At 45.4% G+C, this 18,222-nt stretch overlaps 1 protein-coding gene across 1 annotated transcript in view; it reads left to right on the top strand.

The window, feature by feature from the left end:
- Mycn (MYCN proto-oncogene, bHLH transcription factor) overlaps nt 1-3,908 on the top strand; it is a 5,891-nt gene extending 1,983 nt beyond the window's left edge. Inside the window, exon 2 of the mRNA XM_015479957.2 lies at nt 2,399-3,908. Coding sequence (XP_015335443.1) covers nt 2,399-3,003 — 605 coding nt within the window. The 3' untranslated portion in view covers nt 3,004-3,908. The remainder of the gene's footprint in view (nt 1-2,398) is intronic.
- Nucleotides 3,909-18,222: the final 14,314 nt, after the last annotated feature.

Genomic DNA, 18,222 nt, shown 5'->3' with positions numbered 1-18,222 from the left:
CCCTGCCGTGGGCGCTGCGGTTGCTGGAGCAGCAGCCCCAGCCAGTGCCGCGGTGGCCGCCCCTCCGCGCTTAGGCGGCCGCCCTGCCAACGGCGGTGACCACAAGGCCCTCAGTACCTCCGGAGAGGACACCCTGAGCGACTCAGGTAAAGCCTGTGTCCCGGTCTGGCTGCCGCCCTGGGGCCCTGGAGCTGAGGGTTGCGGTCCCTTTGTCAGCTTTGGTGTTTTGACTCTGGGGAGCAGCAGCGCTGGTGGTCCATAGGTCCTGATTCCCACCAGCGTCTCTTAGGGTCGAAGACAGACAGCTGCTGGGGTAGCAAGTGCCTCTTCCCAACTTCACCTCCCTGAAGTTGTTCCCACCTTCTTTGGGAACCTTATTCTGGGCCACGGCTGGCCTCACCCTGTTCCCACCCTGGGAAAAGTTGGTGGCCAACTCGGGTAGGGGTTAAAGGGCTGCTGGGTTCTTTGCCAGGGCAGAAACTTGTTAGCGCCAAGGTGGAAAGGGACTCAGTCCCAGGTCAGACGGGGGAAAGACTCCCCCAAAAGACACAAGGGCTATACAAGATCCTATTTAGGGCACAAGAAGTTAGGAGACTGTACAGATGGGGGGCACTGGTTTTCTTTTTTTCCTGAACGTTGGTCTTCCCCCTCCCCCGGCCCTCCGTGGGTGGTGGGCTATTTGCTCCTGGTGCGTGGCCAGCAGGCGGCGGTGTGCCTGGCCAGCAGCCGGGCCAAGGATCTGAGAGGCTGGGGGTGACCGGGCACCCTCCCTCCCCTTCAACAGCTGGCAGCAAGTGCAGTAGCGGCTGTGCACATTCTCAAGGGGACTCCTCTTTCCATTGTGTAGTGAAAGCTGGACCCAGTTTTGTCTCCTAGCCGGAATACCAGCTTCATTGGAGACCTGGGTTGTGTTTTGTTACCCTGAGCTCTTGAAGGTGAGGGTGGGCACTTTACAGCCCCTCCAGGAATGCAAACATCCCCGTAGGACTCTGAGATTAGTTCTTTTGTGAGTATTTATATCTTAAATGGATGAGAAGGGTTTAAAAAAAAAACAACTAGCTTTTGCCTTGAGCTCTGGAGGTACAGAACTCCACCCCAATACTAGAATAGCCCTTGTCCTTGGAGACTTCTTGGACTTTGAGAACCAGTGTTTTCACAATGCAGATGGATAAAAAGCCTAAGTTTCCTTCAGGGCTGGGAACCTATCCTTCTGAGGCTCCTGGAAGGGAACTTGGTGATAAGCCTGCAGTTTGAAAGGGCTCTGTCCCTTTAATGTCTGTGCCTTGACAGCTTTCGGTGAGGAAGCATTTCCTTCCAACAGCTGTCTTCTTGGCAGAAAACCAAAACACTGGCTTAAAGGGACCCACAGACTGGAACAACCTCCCATTTCAGCTTTAGAACAAATCCCACAATTGTTCAGCTTTCCGGTCCCCCTCAGATCAAGCAGAAGATGTGTTTTGATTTTCATGCTTGCATTTTAAACAATAATTTTCTATCCTAGCATGGTAGTAAATGAGGAGAGGAGGGAAAACCCACACAAGCTGCTACACGTTTTGTTGTTGCTGTTATTGTTGGTGACTTAGGAACTGCTCCCGTTCAGGGGTGTGTAGCTTCTGTGGGTTACGGCTCTGTAGTTAAGATTGGATCTTTGCTAGATGCAAAACTACCTACTGTAAGAAACTCATATTTGTGGAACTAAAGCTTAGTTAATTAAAGTGTTCCTTGAGTTTAAGGAGGGAAAATCAAACTCAGCCATGTGTTTTGACAAAGGAGACTCCTGAAATGCAAAGATGGAAATGTGCATGAGTCCAGGGGGCAGATTGCCTGGCGATTATGCTAAAAGCTCCTATTACTGAGCATCTGTCTGCTAAGCCCAGCTCTGTGCTAAGTCTACATATTCTTTGCCAAATTCAAAGGTGCTGTGATATTATCCCCATTGCAGAGCTAACAAACTGAGGCTTAGACAGGTTCGGTACCTTGCCCAGGATCTTGCAGTTAGTGTACCATGGAGCCAGGATTCTGTTGGACCTCAGGCTCAGATTCTTTGTATTTCTGCCATCTGCTAGTTTTTTTTGTTTTTGTTTTTGTTTTGGTGCTGGGGGTGGAGCCCAGGGCCTTGCACATGCTGGCGAGTTTTCTACAACTGAGCTCCACCTTCAGTCCCACCTGCAAAAATCTTGAAAGGAAACTGATAGTACCCTAGGGGTCTGGGGAAGGAAAAGTTATTTCCATATTTAAAGAGACAAAATAAGTACATTTCTGTCCACATGTTGATGGATCCACAATAATAGCAGACCCTGCTACAGACTGCCCTAAGGGACTTAGACACAAACATGGAAGTCTGTTCATTTTGTTCACGTATGTCTCACATGAATGTTCCTCCATTCTTTAATCAAAGATGACGAGGATGATGAGGAGGAAGATGAAGAAGAGGAAATCGATGTGGTCACTGTGGAGAAACGCCGTTCCTCCTCCAACAGCAAGGCTGTCACCACGTTCACCATCACCGTGCGCCCCAAGAACGCAGCCCTGGGCCTGGGGAGGGCTCAGTCCAGTGAGCTGATCCTCAAACGCTGTGTCCCCATCCACCAGCAGCACAACTATGCCGCACCCTCTCCCTATGTGGAGAGTGAGGATGCGCCACCCCAGAAGAAGATCAAGAGTGAGGTGTCCCCCCGTCCCCTCAAGAGCGTCATCCCACCAAAGGCCAAGAGCTTGAGCCCTCGAAACTCAGACTCCGAGGACAGCGAGCGTCGCCGCAACCACAACATCCTAGAGCGCCAGCGCCGCAATGACCTGAGATCCAGCTTCCTCACGCTCAGGGACCACGTGCCGGAGCTGGTCAAGAATGAGAAGGCCGCCAAGGTGGTCATTTTGAAAAAAGCCACCGAGTATGTCCACTCCCTCCAGGCCGAGGAGCACCAGCTTCTGCTGGAAAAGGAGAAATTGCAGGCAAGACAGCAGCAGTTGCTAAAGAAAATCGAACTCGCTCGGACTTGCTAAACCTTTCTCAAATGGACAGTCACTGCCACTTTGCACATTTTGATTTTTTTTTTTTTTTAAACAAACATTGTGTTGACATTAAGAATGTTGGTTTACTTTCAAATCGGTCCCCTGTCATTTGGATCTGGGTGGGGGGCAGGACATGTGGGGGTTCTACCAGGACCTCGGAGAGCCCACATGATGGGGTGCTGGGTGGCTTTGCAGTTTCCTGCACCTCACTTCTGTGACAGCCGTGGAAGTTCATGACAGTTGGGAGCCTCTGGGGCTGTAGAAGTCACCTTGTTCGTTCCAAGTTTTCAAACAACTGAGTCATTCCTTCTTTTTACAATGGTGCTTAAGTTCCAGCAGATGCCATGTAAGGGGGTTGCCATTTGATGCCCCTGGGGAACATTTCTGTAAATACCATTGACACACCCGCCTTTTGTATACGTCCTGGGTAATGAGAGGTGGCTTTTGCGGCCAGTATTAGACTGGAAGTTCACACCTAAGTACTGTAATAATACCTCAATGTTTGAGGAGCATGTTTTGTATACAAATATATTGTTAATCTCTGTTATGTACTGTACTAATTCTTACACTGCCTGTATACTTTAGTATAATGCTGATACATAACTAAATTTGATACTTATATTTTCGTATGAAAATGAGTTGTGAAAGTTTTGAGTAGATATTACTTTATCACTTTTTGAACTAAGAAACTTTTGTAAAGAAATTTACTATATATATATGCCTTTTCCTAGCCTGTTTCTTCCTGTTAATGTATTTGTTCATGTTTGGTGCATAGAACTGGGTAAATGCAAAGTTCTGTGTTTAATTTCTTCAAAATGTATATATTTAGTGCTGCATCTTATAGCACTTTGAAATACCTCATGTTTATGAAAATAAATAGCAATTAAATGATGCAATTCAAATGTTATTCCTTAATAACACTAGTTCAAATTCTGTCCCAGGAACGCAGTTCCACTGAACAGCCTTTTCACAGTTGGGCAATCCTGCTGTGGGAGGAGGGGTCCTTGTCTCCAGTTGGTGGAGAAGACAGGATTTGGAGATTGAGGTAGTTCTCCAAGATTATACAAACTGGCAGAGAAGCAGTGGTACTCAACAGGTGACAAGCACTTTCATATAGTCAGCCCTTCATGAGATTCAGCTGGGACATCAGATACCCACCCTTTATAAGTAGAGAGACAAAGAGCAGTCAACGTGACCTGTATATATAACATAGGTAGTAATATTCCATGGGCAAATTGTTTTAAATTCTGATATAGAAGATAGTTTTCCAAGATTTCATTCTTAAACCTGCCCTAGGGGCAGTAAAAAATTCTAGACTAAGCTTTGTAGCTGAATAAGAGTTGGCCCCTCCCTTCAGTGAACTCCATCTGATTCACCAAAACCTAGGGCAGCTGTACCTGGAAGATCAAGTTCCCCCTGCATGGGTAGTAAGTTCTCTACTTCCCATTCCTATCATCTGGTGGTGTTTTGGCTAATTGACTGCCCTGTGGAAACAGGATTAACTTTTGCCTGCTCTGGAGGAAAGCTAGGACCCATGGGTTAACAGGCACACAGCTCCCCATTGGGAAGTTTCTGAGAGTTTGCCCAAGGGAGGCAAAACCCCGGCTTGTGGAAAGAAAACCTGTGGATCCACTTCTCTTTTGGGTGGCAGGTTTCATTCATTGCAAGTTTTTAGCTCTGAACTGAAAAAATTTTTTTTCTTTACAAAAATAAAAGGGAGGCCCATGGACTGGACAGCTTTGCTTGCCTGGTTTACAGCCACGTGCCCCAACGCTGTGGGGTCAGTTGACAGCTGCATGAACCTTCCAGATGGTCTGACCATGTTGAAAACCAGGCAAAGTGCTCTTTAAGGTCCCTAGGAGTCTGCATCCCCATACTAAAAAACAATAAGACCTTTTTGAATTATTTAAAAGAATTTCCTGTTCATTTGCATTTTACAGATCCCAAATCACTCAACCTCTGCACCTCATTTGTGTATCCCTGAACCAAAAGAAAGTGAAATGACTTTAAATTAATTTAGCACCTGAAATACTTGAAGCCCAGATCAATAATCTGAATTTCACTATTTGTGGTCCCCAAGAAGCCAACCTACTTAAGTATGTCAGATGAGAGAATTCTAGTCATGGAAGAAGAAAGAAAAAAGTGTTCCAGAAATGAGCCATTAAACTACAAATTCTTAGCATGCTCTGCTTTTGCTCTGCCTGCTGGGAAGCTCAGGGCCAAGTTTCTTGCTATCTTACATGTCTGATGCCCAATCTTGCTTTCTTTTCTAAATGTTATGATGTCTTGTTTTCCATTGTCAGCTTAGCCACCTTTTATATGTTCTTTATGTTATAGAGCAAAAAATCTTGAATTAGGTGGATCATAAATACGTACTAAAAATATGAAAACTCGGGCTGGGGTTGTGGCTCACTGGTAGAGCACATGCCTTGAATGTGTGAGGCACTGGGTTCGATTCTCAGCACCATATATTAATAAAAAATAAAGGTTTGTCAACAACTAAAATAAAAATATGAAAACTCATATATTTGCCTTTCCTGACCCAACTAAGGGAAATGTTGCCTGATCTAGCTCTGCATTTGTCTATAAAGTCATTGTAGCCACAGAAGAAGAGGTCATTTTAATACCATGAGAAACCCTCTTTGCAATCAGTTGTGAGACTGAGAAACTGCATCAGTTAAGATCTATAGATCAGAGAGTGGAGATGGGGTGTGGAGCTCATCTCCTGGAACGGCTGCATTGCAACCCAGAATGAGAGGCAGAACCCAGCACCGCATCAGGGGCTCCTTGTGACCAGTCCTATGCTCTGGTCACGCACTGGCCTTCTCCAGGTAGCCTCCGACTCCCTTGACTCCGCCATCTACGCACGTCACACTTCCACATTAATCATTTAAAATAAGCGATTGGGGCTGGGGATGCGTGCGGCTCAAGCGGTAGGGCGCTCGCCTGGCATGCGTGCGGCCCAGGTTCGATCCTCAACACCACATACAAAGACGTTGTGTCCGCCAAGAAGTAAAAAAAATATTGAAATTCTCTCTCTTAAAAAATAAATAAGTAAAATAAACGATTGCGCAAAATCTTCCAATGGTTCCCTGGCACTTACAGGGTGAAGCCAGACCCTTCACCCTGGCCTGGACACTGCCTGCACCTTGGCTCACCAGCTTCATCTCCTCCACACACGCTCTTCGTTCCAGGCACACCGGACTTAGTTGCTACCTCTGCCTCTTACTTGTTTGGTCACATTCCCTCTTAGGTGATTGAAAGCTGTTTCCACCTTGGACCACAAAACCAATGTCATCTCCCTTAGGAAGCCTTCCTGATAACACTCAGGTGAATTTTCCCAGCCTTCTCCATGTTTCCAGCTCTTGGTCCCTCTGCCTCTGTTCTACAATGTCCCCTGGACACCAAGAGCTGCCCTCCTTGTCTCCTGGAACCCTAAATGAAGGGCTCCTTTGACACAGGTATGCTTTTATTCACCTCCGGTTCTGAGCCCTAACCCAGTGACTGACAGATGACAGGGTCTTAGCAGATGCCAGCAGAATGGAGGGTCGTGGAGGAAGGAGGAGGCAGCAATTTCCATTGTCAGCATATCTCCTGCCAAGCCCGGTTCACAAGCTCTCAGAATGATACATGCAGGGAAACACGTAGATTAGACATTAGACGGAGATCCTCCAGGGAGCACAGAGGAAATGCCCATGGAGGCCCGTCTTCAGGAAGCCCGTGGTCTGGGAGAGAAAGTCTGGAGCCTGCTCAGAAGGCAGGGAGGGGAGACAGGAGGGGCTGGGGTGGGTACACTGAGCTTTTGAGGGTCCCATGGCTGAGTCCGGAGCTCTCTGCTGGAGGAAGCTGGCCCTCAGCCTTGCACTGCTGTCCACTACTGACCTGAGGTCACTCAGACACTTGCCTCAGGTCACAGACCATCTGCGCTCATGGTGACTGTGGTTGTAGGGCCTCCCACCCTGCCCACTGCTCTAGAGCTCCCTTGCTCCTTCAGTCGGCCGTATTCTGATTTATAGGTCAAGGAATTAGGTCTCAGAGTTTGAGTTCCATTAATCCTTATGTTGGTTTTGTTTTGAAAATCCTAATTTGGGTTATTTTTAGACTCAGAGCATGTCAGATTTGGAAAAGGCCTAGAAGCCATCTAGCTAATCTCTCATTTCCTAGAAAGCACACCCTGTCTGCTAGTGAGCCTTTTCTCTGCATGCAAACAAATGTTTATTTAGGAGCTAATGTGTGTCAGGCACAGTTCCAGGGACTTGGGAGACATCAGTGGACAAAAACTGCCCCAAATCCCTGCTTTCTTATAATTTATAATCTAGGAGGGAGTAACAATGCTAATAAACATAATAAGCAAATAAATTAAGTCATACCCAATATGGCAGTGAATGCTATGAAAGATAAGAATGGTAAGCAGGATAGTGGAATTGGTGGGAGGGGGATGTGGCTGGGCATGTCCCTGGTTCAGGGAGCACAGGGCTGAGCTGTGCTGAGCTCTTCCTCCCCCATCTCCCTCTGACATTGGCAAGTGTTTCTCACCAGCTTTTCATCTATCCTCTTGAGGAGAAGCAAGAGAGCGTGGTGGGTAGGAGTATGAGCCTGCGGTTGGGTTGCCTGACTTTGAATGCAGGACCCACTGTCAAAAGCTCTGGGTTGGGCAGTTCCGCCCCTGGGACAGGAGTTTGATGACACCATCTACCTCACAGAATTGTTCCAGGGATCTCTCCATGAATTTACAGACAGCACACAGAATCATGCCTGGTATACAATGGGTGTGATTTAAGTCTGCTTCGTAATCCGATTTGATGTCAATAGGATTTTTCTTCTCTGTTTCCTCCATATGTTACTGGGGCAAAGAACCTTTAAAAAAAAAAAAAAGATACCAGTAGAACAAACTCACAAGCTTGAGCTTAACAAGAACTTTACAGACTTTTGTTCCTCAAAAGAGACCTGACAAAACCTAAAAAACGGGTACCTTGGAAACAAATGAATGTGAGCTTTGAAGCCTATTTTAAGAAGGAGCCTAGGAATTTGAGTGCCGAAGGACATCTATGCTTTCTACAATGGTTTATTAGTTTTCCTTACTTGTAAAGGAAATCTCTTCATAGGCCACTGACCAGGGTTACCTGATCTCTTTTGATATTGACGTATCATGCTACAAGACATTCATCCTGAAACCTTTGACTACAAGTAACAGAGCCTTTTTATGGTGGAAGCCCACGGACCTACGGTACAATGCACATTTGGAGAACACACAGCCCGCGCTCCCAGGATAAATACAGGTGATTTGCAGGGGGATGCGCTCCAAAGAGGCAATACAAAATTGACTTTCTTCTGCCTTTTAGCAGACCTGAGATTTTCAGCAGGCTTTTGGGGAGAGGCAGGGGAAACAAGTGAACTCCTTTGCAAGCCTCTGTCTGATCTTAATTGATTTTGTACCTTCTCGTTTTGTGTCTCAGGCTACCTTCCACCATCTTTCTGAAGAAGGAAAAAAAAATCAATCTGCAACCAGGCGTGGTGGTGCACGCTTGTAATCTCAGTGACTCAGGAGGCTGAAGCAGGAGGATCGTGAGTTCAAAGCCAGCCTCAGCAATGGCGAGGCACTGAACAACTCAATGAGACCCTGTCTCTAAATAAAATATAAACTAGGGCTGGGGATGTGGCTTAGTGGGCGAGTGCCCTTGAGCCTCTGAATTCAATTCCCAGTACAAAAAAAAAAAAAAAATCAATCTGCCCACTGGACAAAATGATGTTCCAAGCTGACTGGGTAAAAGACACACATCGTTTGGGAGAAGAAGCCCTGGGCTTGGGTCTTATCTCCGTTGCTCACTATTTTCATCCTTGAGATAGGAAAACAAATTTTGGTGGTGCAGTTTTCTCATCTGTAAATGGAATGAACTGGAACTGGTGAGCTTTAAGGCTGCCTTTCAGCATTGAGGTCTGAGAGTCACTGATGCTTAGGGATGGCTAGAACCTTTGAGATTGCTGCTGATGTCCACAGTAGGTCAACTTCTGATTGGAAGCTTGGGGGCATAGCTAAGCTCTGTCATGGGTCAGCTCCATTGCCCAGGGGAAATCACTTCTCTCTGGGTCTGTCTTCATCTTTAAACAGGAATCATCTCACAAGGGTCTTACGAGGGGAAAAAAAATGGCATAAAGTGCATAAGGGATGTGACAGTGCTTTGGCAATTAGGAAGTCTAATTTTATGAACATTTACTGTCGTTGATATTGTCATATCCAACCCTTGTCCAGCACGTTCCTCTCCACTGTTTGTTTTCTGGATTCATCCTTATGTGAGTTTCCCAGAAAACAAAACTTCTTTCAAGACAGTAGGCACACCTCTGATTGCCCAGACTATAACTAGAACAGGGCTTTGCTCCTAATATTTGCTCCAGGTTTGTTAAATAATGTCTACCAATGAAAAGAGCTAATGATTGTTCAAAGCCAGCTAGAGAGAGACTCTATTTGTGCAAAGGAGCTGGGTACGCAGGTTTGTCTTGTCTGGAACTAGAGAAAATTATGATTAATTCAATGTTTAATTTGGTTACTCAAATGAAAACAGAATATGGTAACAGACATCTAACACCTTGAGTTTTTGCTTGGGTTGAGTTAGCCACTTTTCTTTGGCACAAAGCCAGAAAGGAGAGGGAATTTAAACTGAGACTAGAGATTTGAAACCGCCCAAGCTATGGTCGGTGCATTTTTGTTGGAGAGGAAGGCAGGGCTGAGGTCTGAGTTTACTATTGTAAATGGTTTAATTGCATTTGGGTTTGAAAATAAATCTTCCCCATCCTGAGTTAGTGCTTCTTTTGAATTTGCTGAACTAATATTTTATAATCTGATTGAAGGAAAGCTCCCCTCCCCCAAATGCCTCATTAAAATAATGAACTTGGAGGTTTTCTTGGATGTCTTTAACCGTAAACTTCCGGGATGGCTGTGAATACATTTCATTTGACACTTCTGGGAGGTTATTTCTTCTGGAGTGTTACCTCACTTCTCAATTCCTCTGGGTAATAAATGTGCACATGTCAATTTGTCCCTGCAGCTTGCGCCTCCATTATCTTCAGACGACTGGGGTGGAGGCTGCCACCTCGCTAGTGGCGCTGGCTCTGCTGGCTGGGCAGCCAAGGGGGGACTTTTTGTAGCCCATTGTGATAAACCACAAGGTGAACATGTTGGAGAAAAAAAAAAAAAGCAGCATTTAGCTCAAGTGCAAATTGGGCCCGGCTTTGCTGGAGGCAGAGGATGCTAAGGTCTGGCTAATTGGAATGGAAACCACTAGAAAATCTTAGATGTTGGTGGCCGACATGCCGTGTTTTCATTTGAGGGGCAGAAGTCTTCTTCAGGGATGCTGTTTCTTTTTCCCTCTTTTCCTAGGATGACTGACTTGTCCTAGTTTGTCTGCAACTCTCCAGGTTTTAAAACTGAATGTCCTGGGTCCTGGTAAGCACTCACCCTCTGACAGCTTCGAAGAGAGGGCCCCCTTCTTCCTACCCGTCCTTGTTTGCTTTTCCACATTACAGTATATGCAGCTGTATGAGGCCACCTACGGTAGGCCTGGAGACCCAGGCTGAAACTCCTACCCTACAGTCCTCCAAGGGGTCCCCAGCACTGCAGAGTTGAAGGTTCAGCCAACCTGCATAAAACAACGTGATCCTACCCAAGCCTGCAGAACTTGGAAGAAAACACGGTCTTGGTGTTGGGGCATGAGATCTAGAAGCCATCCAGAGACTATAAAAAAGAAAGGAATCTCTGTTTTCCTTTTCAGGACTCAGTGAAGGTGGCAAGTCCTACAGAAATGCCAGGGACCAATGTCCCACTAACCTGCCTTCAAAAGGTAATAATAGCAATAGGAATGTGGCTCAGTCTAGCCTTCATTCTCCAGGTCTCTGCAAGAGGCCAAAAGAAGCAATTTCAAATTAAGCAATCCCAGACTGTAAGGGTAATGTCCTTTCTGAAGCAATCTAGGGATGGCCTTGCCTGGGGAGAAGCCAGAAGTACATGGAATAAAATCCTCCCCCAGATTCTGGGGGAAGCTAGGCCCCATTTCATCAGAGGACCTGCAAGTTCAGGCATCTGAACGTGGGTTTGGACCTTCTTTTTCTGGGGTGAAGACACTAGGTTGATATTGCCACAAGCACATTCCCCCCCTCCCCTCAGTTTTCCCTGTGATTGGCAATGTGAGACCATCTGGGCATGTGCTTGCTGGGGTGGAGGGTAGCATTCTTCAGGATTTGAAGGTGTATTCCTTCACAAAAGGAACAGGATAGAAAGTCAAAGAGACCTTTCAGGGGACTTTAAAGAGGTGTTTACATGCATTTAGCTTTGGGGAGGGGGGGACCTGCAGTTAACTCCCATTAGCAACAGCTTACATACCTGAGAATCCTTATTTGAGGGATCTGATTCCAGAGGAGGATTCCCAGCCCCTGGGCCTCCTGAAGGGGATGGGATCTGTCATGTTAATGACATGTGCATATTATTAAGTAAAGGGACAAAGGGATGAGCTTGGGACTGAGAGCTGTTCTAGGGAGTCTTCAAAATGCAGATGGGGGATGGGAACATAGCTCAGTTGGTAGAGTGCTTGCCTTGCATGCCCAAGGCGTTGGGTTCAATCCCCAGCACCCTCCCGGCCCACACACAAAACAAAACAAAATGCAGATGGGCCCCACTTTTGGGGGAGGACATTCTCCCAGAAACCACTACAGTCTGTTTGTCTGTCTATGGGTAGGAGTGGTTTACATCCTTCACAGGTATGGAGCTCTAAGCACACGGCTACCCACCTGTCCACAAAAATGACAGCTCCCTGCACAATCACCAACCCTCTGCAGAAGTAGAAATGCAATTTTATTTAGGTTTATTGAATTTAAAATGACCACATTTACCAGGGCATGGCGGTGCCCATCTGTAATTCCAGCGGCTCCAGAGGCTGAGGCAGGAAGATCACAAGTTCAAAGCCAGCCTCAGTAGCTTCATGAGGCCCAAAGCAACTTAGAGAGACCCTATCTCAAAAATAAAAAGGACTAGGATATGGCTCAGTGGCTAAGGGCCATTGGGATCAATCAATCTCTGTTACCATTAAATAAATAAATAAAATAAAATGGCCACCTTTATGGATGCCAGGCTCCCCATACTCTTCTGAGCCATGTCACACCACCCCTTAGAAGGGGCTTTGGTGGGGATTGACAGTGAGATACAAAGCTCTGTGACCTTCCCTTCAGCCCTGCTAGAGAGGTGGAGTGCAGATGAGGTGGGGGAAGAGAGGGAGGAGAGCCCCACTGCCATGGCTCTGCCCGTCACTTGGGGGGGACATGGTGGGGAAGCGGGATGAGGGCACAGAGAGCCTTCCCATAGGAGGGACAAGAGGCGGGAGGGCCTGGAGTGGATAAGGACTGGCCCGGTGGGAAGGGTGGAAGGGCAGTGTGGACGGAGGTGCAGGAGCCACAGGCACATTCAGAGAACAAGATCATCCCGAGACGGCAGGCAAGACAGGAAGGCTGGGCCTGGGGATCATCTCCAGGCATGGGGCACCGGCCAAAGTGCCTGAAATGCAGAGAAACATGACGAGGGTCCTGTGGCTTTAGGAGCATTTGCTGCTACGTAGAAGGATTTCGTCTGGGCTACATTATTCTGGATGGTACTCAATGGCCTCTGTATCAAGGGACCATTGTGCCTAATTTCCAAGGGAAGCCCTCCCAGACACAATGAGGAGACTCCAGGTGTGGGCATGTGGGGGCCTGGCTCAGGGAGGCCACCACACACAGTTTCCTCCAACCTCCAACCTTGCCTGATGCTGTTCCACATCCCAACTCAGGGGCCCTTTGTCCGCCTGTCTTCCAGGGACACTTTTTCCACAAAATCTTTACACTCCCTTCTGTGGAAGTCTTGCTCTTTACTTCTTATCTCTTCATCTAGTGCTTTTCCTGCGCCCCTTTGTGTCTACAAAACTAAAAGTAACTCCCTCGCTTGTCACCATGGTTATTATGAGAAATAATGACAGTGAAGAAAAATATAAAGAAGAAAGAAAAGTATCACCAGCAACCTACCTTTCAGAGATAGCAACTATTGAAATTTTTGTGTATATCTTTCTAGATTTTTTCACATACACATGAATATGCCCATTTGTTTTGTATCTTTGGAAGGTCCTAGCTTGATTTTCTTATGTATTATAAGTAATTATATTTGAGTTTATCTCTTCTTAGAAGTAAAGGACTCTCTTATCTCTGTATAATCTGAATTTTCTGGAATGGGCTTATACACAGTTGCCAAGTAGCAAGTGATGAATGAATGTTTGAGTATGTTTTTCTATATCTACCCATTAAAAGACAATTTTGGATTGTTTTACATCGGAGGGCCTTTCTAGTTCCAATAATCTTAAGACTTCTGATTATTACTATCTCTAACATGCATAGAGGAACTATTACCAGAGTTCTAGGCCAGAGGGTCTATTCTGCGGGTCTCAACAAATCAGGTCTGGTCAATTTCCCCAAACACAAAATGGCAAAAGTGATGGTAACAGCAAGGAAGGACTTTAATCCATAGAGCTCTACTGGGAAGTTTATAAAAGGGGACCCGAGTCTCCAGCCCTTCAAGGTACTGACATGAGTTTCCAGATTGTACAGACAAAGGGCACCAGAGATATGCACAGCCAATCAGTCTTGATCAAACTGTGGCCCAGTTGATGGTTATCTCAGGGTTGTTTGGAGGGCAGGCAGTCCAGGCAGTCCGTACTGGTGGTAAGAAAGTTGCTGTTGAAGCCCAGCGTGGTGGTGTACGCCTATAATACCAGAGGCTCCAGAGGCTGAGGCAGGAGGATTTGAATTTAAAATCAGCCTCAGCAACTTTCCAGACCCTAAGGAACTCAGGGAGAACTTGTCTCTAAGTAAAGTGCAAAAAAAAGGTAGGGGTGGGGGTGGGCAGGGTGCTGCTGGGGATGTGACTCAGTGGTTAAGTGCCCCTGGGTTAAATCCCCAGTACCAAAAAAGAAAAGAAAGTTGGTTTTGTTGGTGGGTAATGGGTAATTTTGGTTCATAACTAGATGTTTAAAAATCAGACCTATTGTTCCTGGAGTTCAAGTTTCCTGACTCCGAGCAAAGGAGATAGGTTCAAAATGGAGGCAGAGATGTCAAAGTTTTAACCTGTTCTTACCCATTGGATATTTGCAGGCCCAAGTGAAGAGGCTAGGTTCTTGTAACAGAAGCATCCTACAAATCTGGATGTTTTCTTCTAGCATCAACATTCTTTTTTATTTTATTTTTTGTTACTGGGGATGGAACTCAGGGTCACTCAACCACTGAGCCACATCTGCAGCCTTATTTTATATTTTATTTAGACACAGGCTCTTACTGAGTTGCTTAGTGACTCACTAAGTTACTAAGACTGGCTCTGAACTTGTGATCCTCCTGCCTCAGCCTCCCAAGCTGCTGGGATTACAGGCGTGCACCACTGCACCCACCTTGCTTAAAGAATCCAGAATATAAATATCAAATATTTAAGCAGCATTTCAGTTTTTTTGGGAACTCTGAACTGAGGCTGCCAATACAGCTTTCTAGGTGTGCTCTGCTCCAGGGGCACCCTCCAAGGGGGCTGCCAAGAAGGGGGTTGCAATCCAGTTGCACTCCTCACCACGCTGCCCCTGCCCTGGTGGAGATGTGTCTGCCTACATCAGAGGGGAAGACTTTGCCTATTCCAACAGAGAGGACTTATAGGATATTGGTATCACTACAGGTCAGAAGAAATGAGGAACCTGTAGCTTTCAAAACAACTGGTTTTTCTTAGATCTAAGTGTTGCCTGATATCCCCAAATTGACTCATTTTGGATAACATACACCATCAAAAAAAGACAACAGTCCCCTCTAAGCTAGGTGACCCTGAGATTTTATATGGACACAAGCTGAATACATTTAATCGTTTTTGTTTCCCTTTAGTTGGGCAACATTAGAATGTTAGTGCTAAGCCAGGCATGGCGGCGCACGCCTGTAATCCTAGTGGCTTGGGAAACTGAGGCAAGAGGATCAAAAGTTCAAAGCCAGCCCCAGCAAGGCGGGGATGTGGCTCAGTTGTTAAGTGCCACTCAATTCAATTCCTGGTACCAAAAAAAAAAAAAAGACTCTTTAACAAGTAAACAAGAACTATAGCAAAATATTAGGAAGTATAGCAGTTGTGAGTGAGCTGATATACAATACAGTGGAGGATTCAGATGCTCCCCAGCCTCTGTGCTGCTTCTCCTTCTGGTCTCTCTGTCTGGAAGCTCTCTGGTCACCATCAGCTTCTTTCTCAATAGTACCCATTTTCTGTGGCTCTGCTCAGAGACAGTCTCTTCTACAAAGCCTCTGTGATTCACCTGTTGGAATTCATTGAGCCTCTTGGTGCCTCCTTGGGGTTTGAGTGAGTCATCTCAGGTTTTACTTTGAGTGTTTATGATTAGGTCACATGTTTGCCTCGTGACCACCTGAGCCTCAGAGTCACCATCTTTAAAACAGAGATAATGGAATTGATATTCTAAGGTAGCCAACGCAGATTGTAGTTACTATAGTTACAATATGTACCTTTTCCTATGGAACTCTTGGACGAGACATAGGATCTTAGTTGATCTCTGGATCTATCAAGGCTCACACAATGTATTTGAAACGAACTGAAGAAAAAACCTTAAAGGGGTGGGGATGATGGAAATGGGAAAGAAGTAGAATGAATTGGACATAACTTTCTTATGTTCATATAGAATACACGGCCAGTGTAATTCCACATCATGTTCAACCATAAAAATGGAAAGTTATACTCCATGTATGTATGATATGTCAAAATACATTCTGTTGTCATGTCAATTAAAAATAACAAATATATATATGAAAAAAAGGAAAGCCATAAAGGGAAGATGGTGGCATCAGTTTGACCTCAGGAAACTTCCTGTACCTCTGTCCTCCTTATTCACACTCACAACAAATAGGGTGTATTTTTGCTCCTTATTCCCTTAGTCTATTAAGCTTCCATAGCTCTGCATAGTTTCCAAAGCTTTGTAGTAACCTAAGAAGGTTGGTATTATTGTGCCCAGATCACAGGTGAAGAGAAACCAAGGCTTACATACACCTGGAGATGGGTGGACGTGGCATTTGAACTTCGGTTCAAGGTTCTCTATTCTAAACACTACTTCATGGCACAATGGAAAATCATTTCAAGTTGGCAAAGATCCTCTAAGCTGGACTCATTTACCATGTTATTACTGAGCTGCAGTTCCGTGAGCCACGGGGACGGGAGCAAGCCTGCTCCATTCCTGCAGGGAGGCAAGTGGAAGGGCAGTGCCCATCTTTCCAGAGCTCGGGTGCTGCAGCGTAAGTGGCTTTCCCCAGAAACTACCTACGAGAAAAGTTCTACCACCTGCAGCCCAGTGTGTACTTTATAGCCGTGAAAACACTGTGAAGGCTTTGGTAAAAAGATTAAATTAAGCCATGTTTTCCTTCCCAACTCCATTTCCTACTCTTTCGAGGAAAAAAATACCCACAGAGAATAATTGCTACCAGCTTCTATCTTGAAACATAAAAAAAAAAAAAAATTACAGTGCACATCCACCCACCCTTCTGTTGGTACGGTGCCCCTTCTCCTGTGGAATGCCTCAAAGATGAGAAGGGACGCCGAACCTGTGGTTTCCTGATTGGGGATAAGTGTAGATTTGGAGATTGGCATGAAGCAGGGGTTTCAGACACAAATTAGTTTTAGGTAGGAGCATATGAAATACTGAGGGAATGAGGAGAAAGAGAGGGCTCCCCTACTCTGACCTCATCAGTCCCGAGGAACTGTGAGAGTTCTATGGTTCCTGGACATGCTAGGTGGGCTTTGAGCTGCACTATGCATCTCGGTTCCTGGCCTCAGCTCTACCGTAATGAATGGGCTGATGCGGTGGACCTGGAAGCCAGTGCTGTGTTGCTTTCTAGCGGCTCTCATCCCTGGCTGGATGTGGGTAACATCTTGGTAACTTGACAATCCCAGCACCCCCCACAAGCCAAGCACCCAATTCAAAAGTGGACAAAATAGGCACTTCAAGAAAGAAGACATGCAAATGGCCGATAAGCCTAGGAAAATTTGCTCAACACCAATGAAAATTGAAAGCACAAGGAGATACCACTTTGCATTATAAAAAAAAAAAAAATGAGATACCACTCTTTATTATAAAAACAAACAAACAAAAAATGAAATAGCAAGTGTTGCTGAGGATTTGATGCAAGGCAAATAGAAATGTAAAACAGTGCAGCAGTTGTAAAATCAGTACTGCCAATCCTCAAGCACGTTAAACACAGAATTGCCGTATGACCCAGCGATTCCATTTCTAGATGAATACCCAAACAGGGGCTCAAACAGATACTTGTACATAAATGTTCAAAGCAGCTTTATTCTCACTAGCCAAAATTTGGAAACAGCCCAAATGTCTATCAGTGGATGAGTGTATAAACAAATGTTAGTCTACCCATTCAACAGAGTACTCTTCAGCCTTAAAAAAAAAAAAAGAAAAAAATCTGGACATATCCCATAACATAGGTGAACCTTGAAAACATTGTGCTGACAGAAATAAGCCAGGCAGAAAGGACAATGTATCCTTCTTTTTAGATGAACTGGATAGAAGTGTCTATAACAGGTAAATTCATAGAGACAGTGTAATAGTGGTTACCACGGACCCGGGAAAGAAGGTCACAGTGAGTTATTGTTTGATGGGTTTCCATTTAGGATTTTACAAAAACAAACGCTGGCCATACATAGTGATGATGGTTGCACAAAATTGCAAATATATTTACGTATCACTGAATTGTATACTTAAAAGTGCTTCACATAGCCAGGCACGGTGCCACATACCTATAATACCAGTGACTTGGGAGTCTGAGGCAGGAGGATCAAAAAATGTGAGGACAGCCTGGGCAATTTAGCAAGAGCCTGCCTCAAAATCAAAGAAAAAAAAATGTTGACATGATTCCAGAAAATCCTAATGCCCAGGCACACCTCAGACCTATTAAATCAGATTTTCTTTGGATGAATCTGAGATGTTATACTCCCCAGGTGCAGACAATGTGAGCCTAAAGCTAGGAACAATGACCTCCACGGACCACTCTGATTTTTAGGAAAAAAAAGAAAGAAAGAAAGGAAGAAAGAAAGAAAGAAAGAAAGAAAGAAAGAAAGAAAGAAAGAAAGAAAGAAAGAAAGAAGTCCCGCATTCTTAGCTCTTATACTCA

This window comes from Marmota marmota, unplaced genomic scaffold (assembly GCF_001458135.2).
Source record: "Marmota marmota marmota unplaced genomic scaffold, marMar, whole genome shotgun sequence".
Lineage (NCBI taxonomy): Eukaryota > Metazoa > Chordata > Mammalia > Rodentia > Sciuridae > Marmota > Marmota marmota.
The sequence above is the reverse complement of the archived record's forward strand: the minus strand, read 5'-3'. Positions and strand labels throughout refer to the sequence as shown.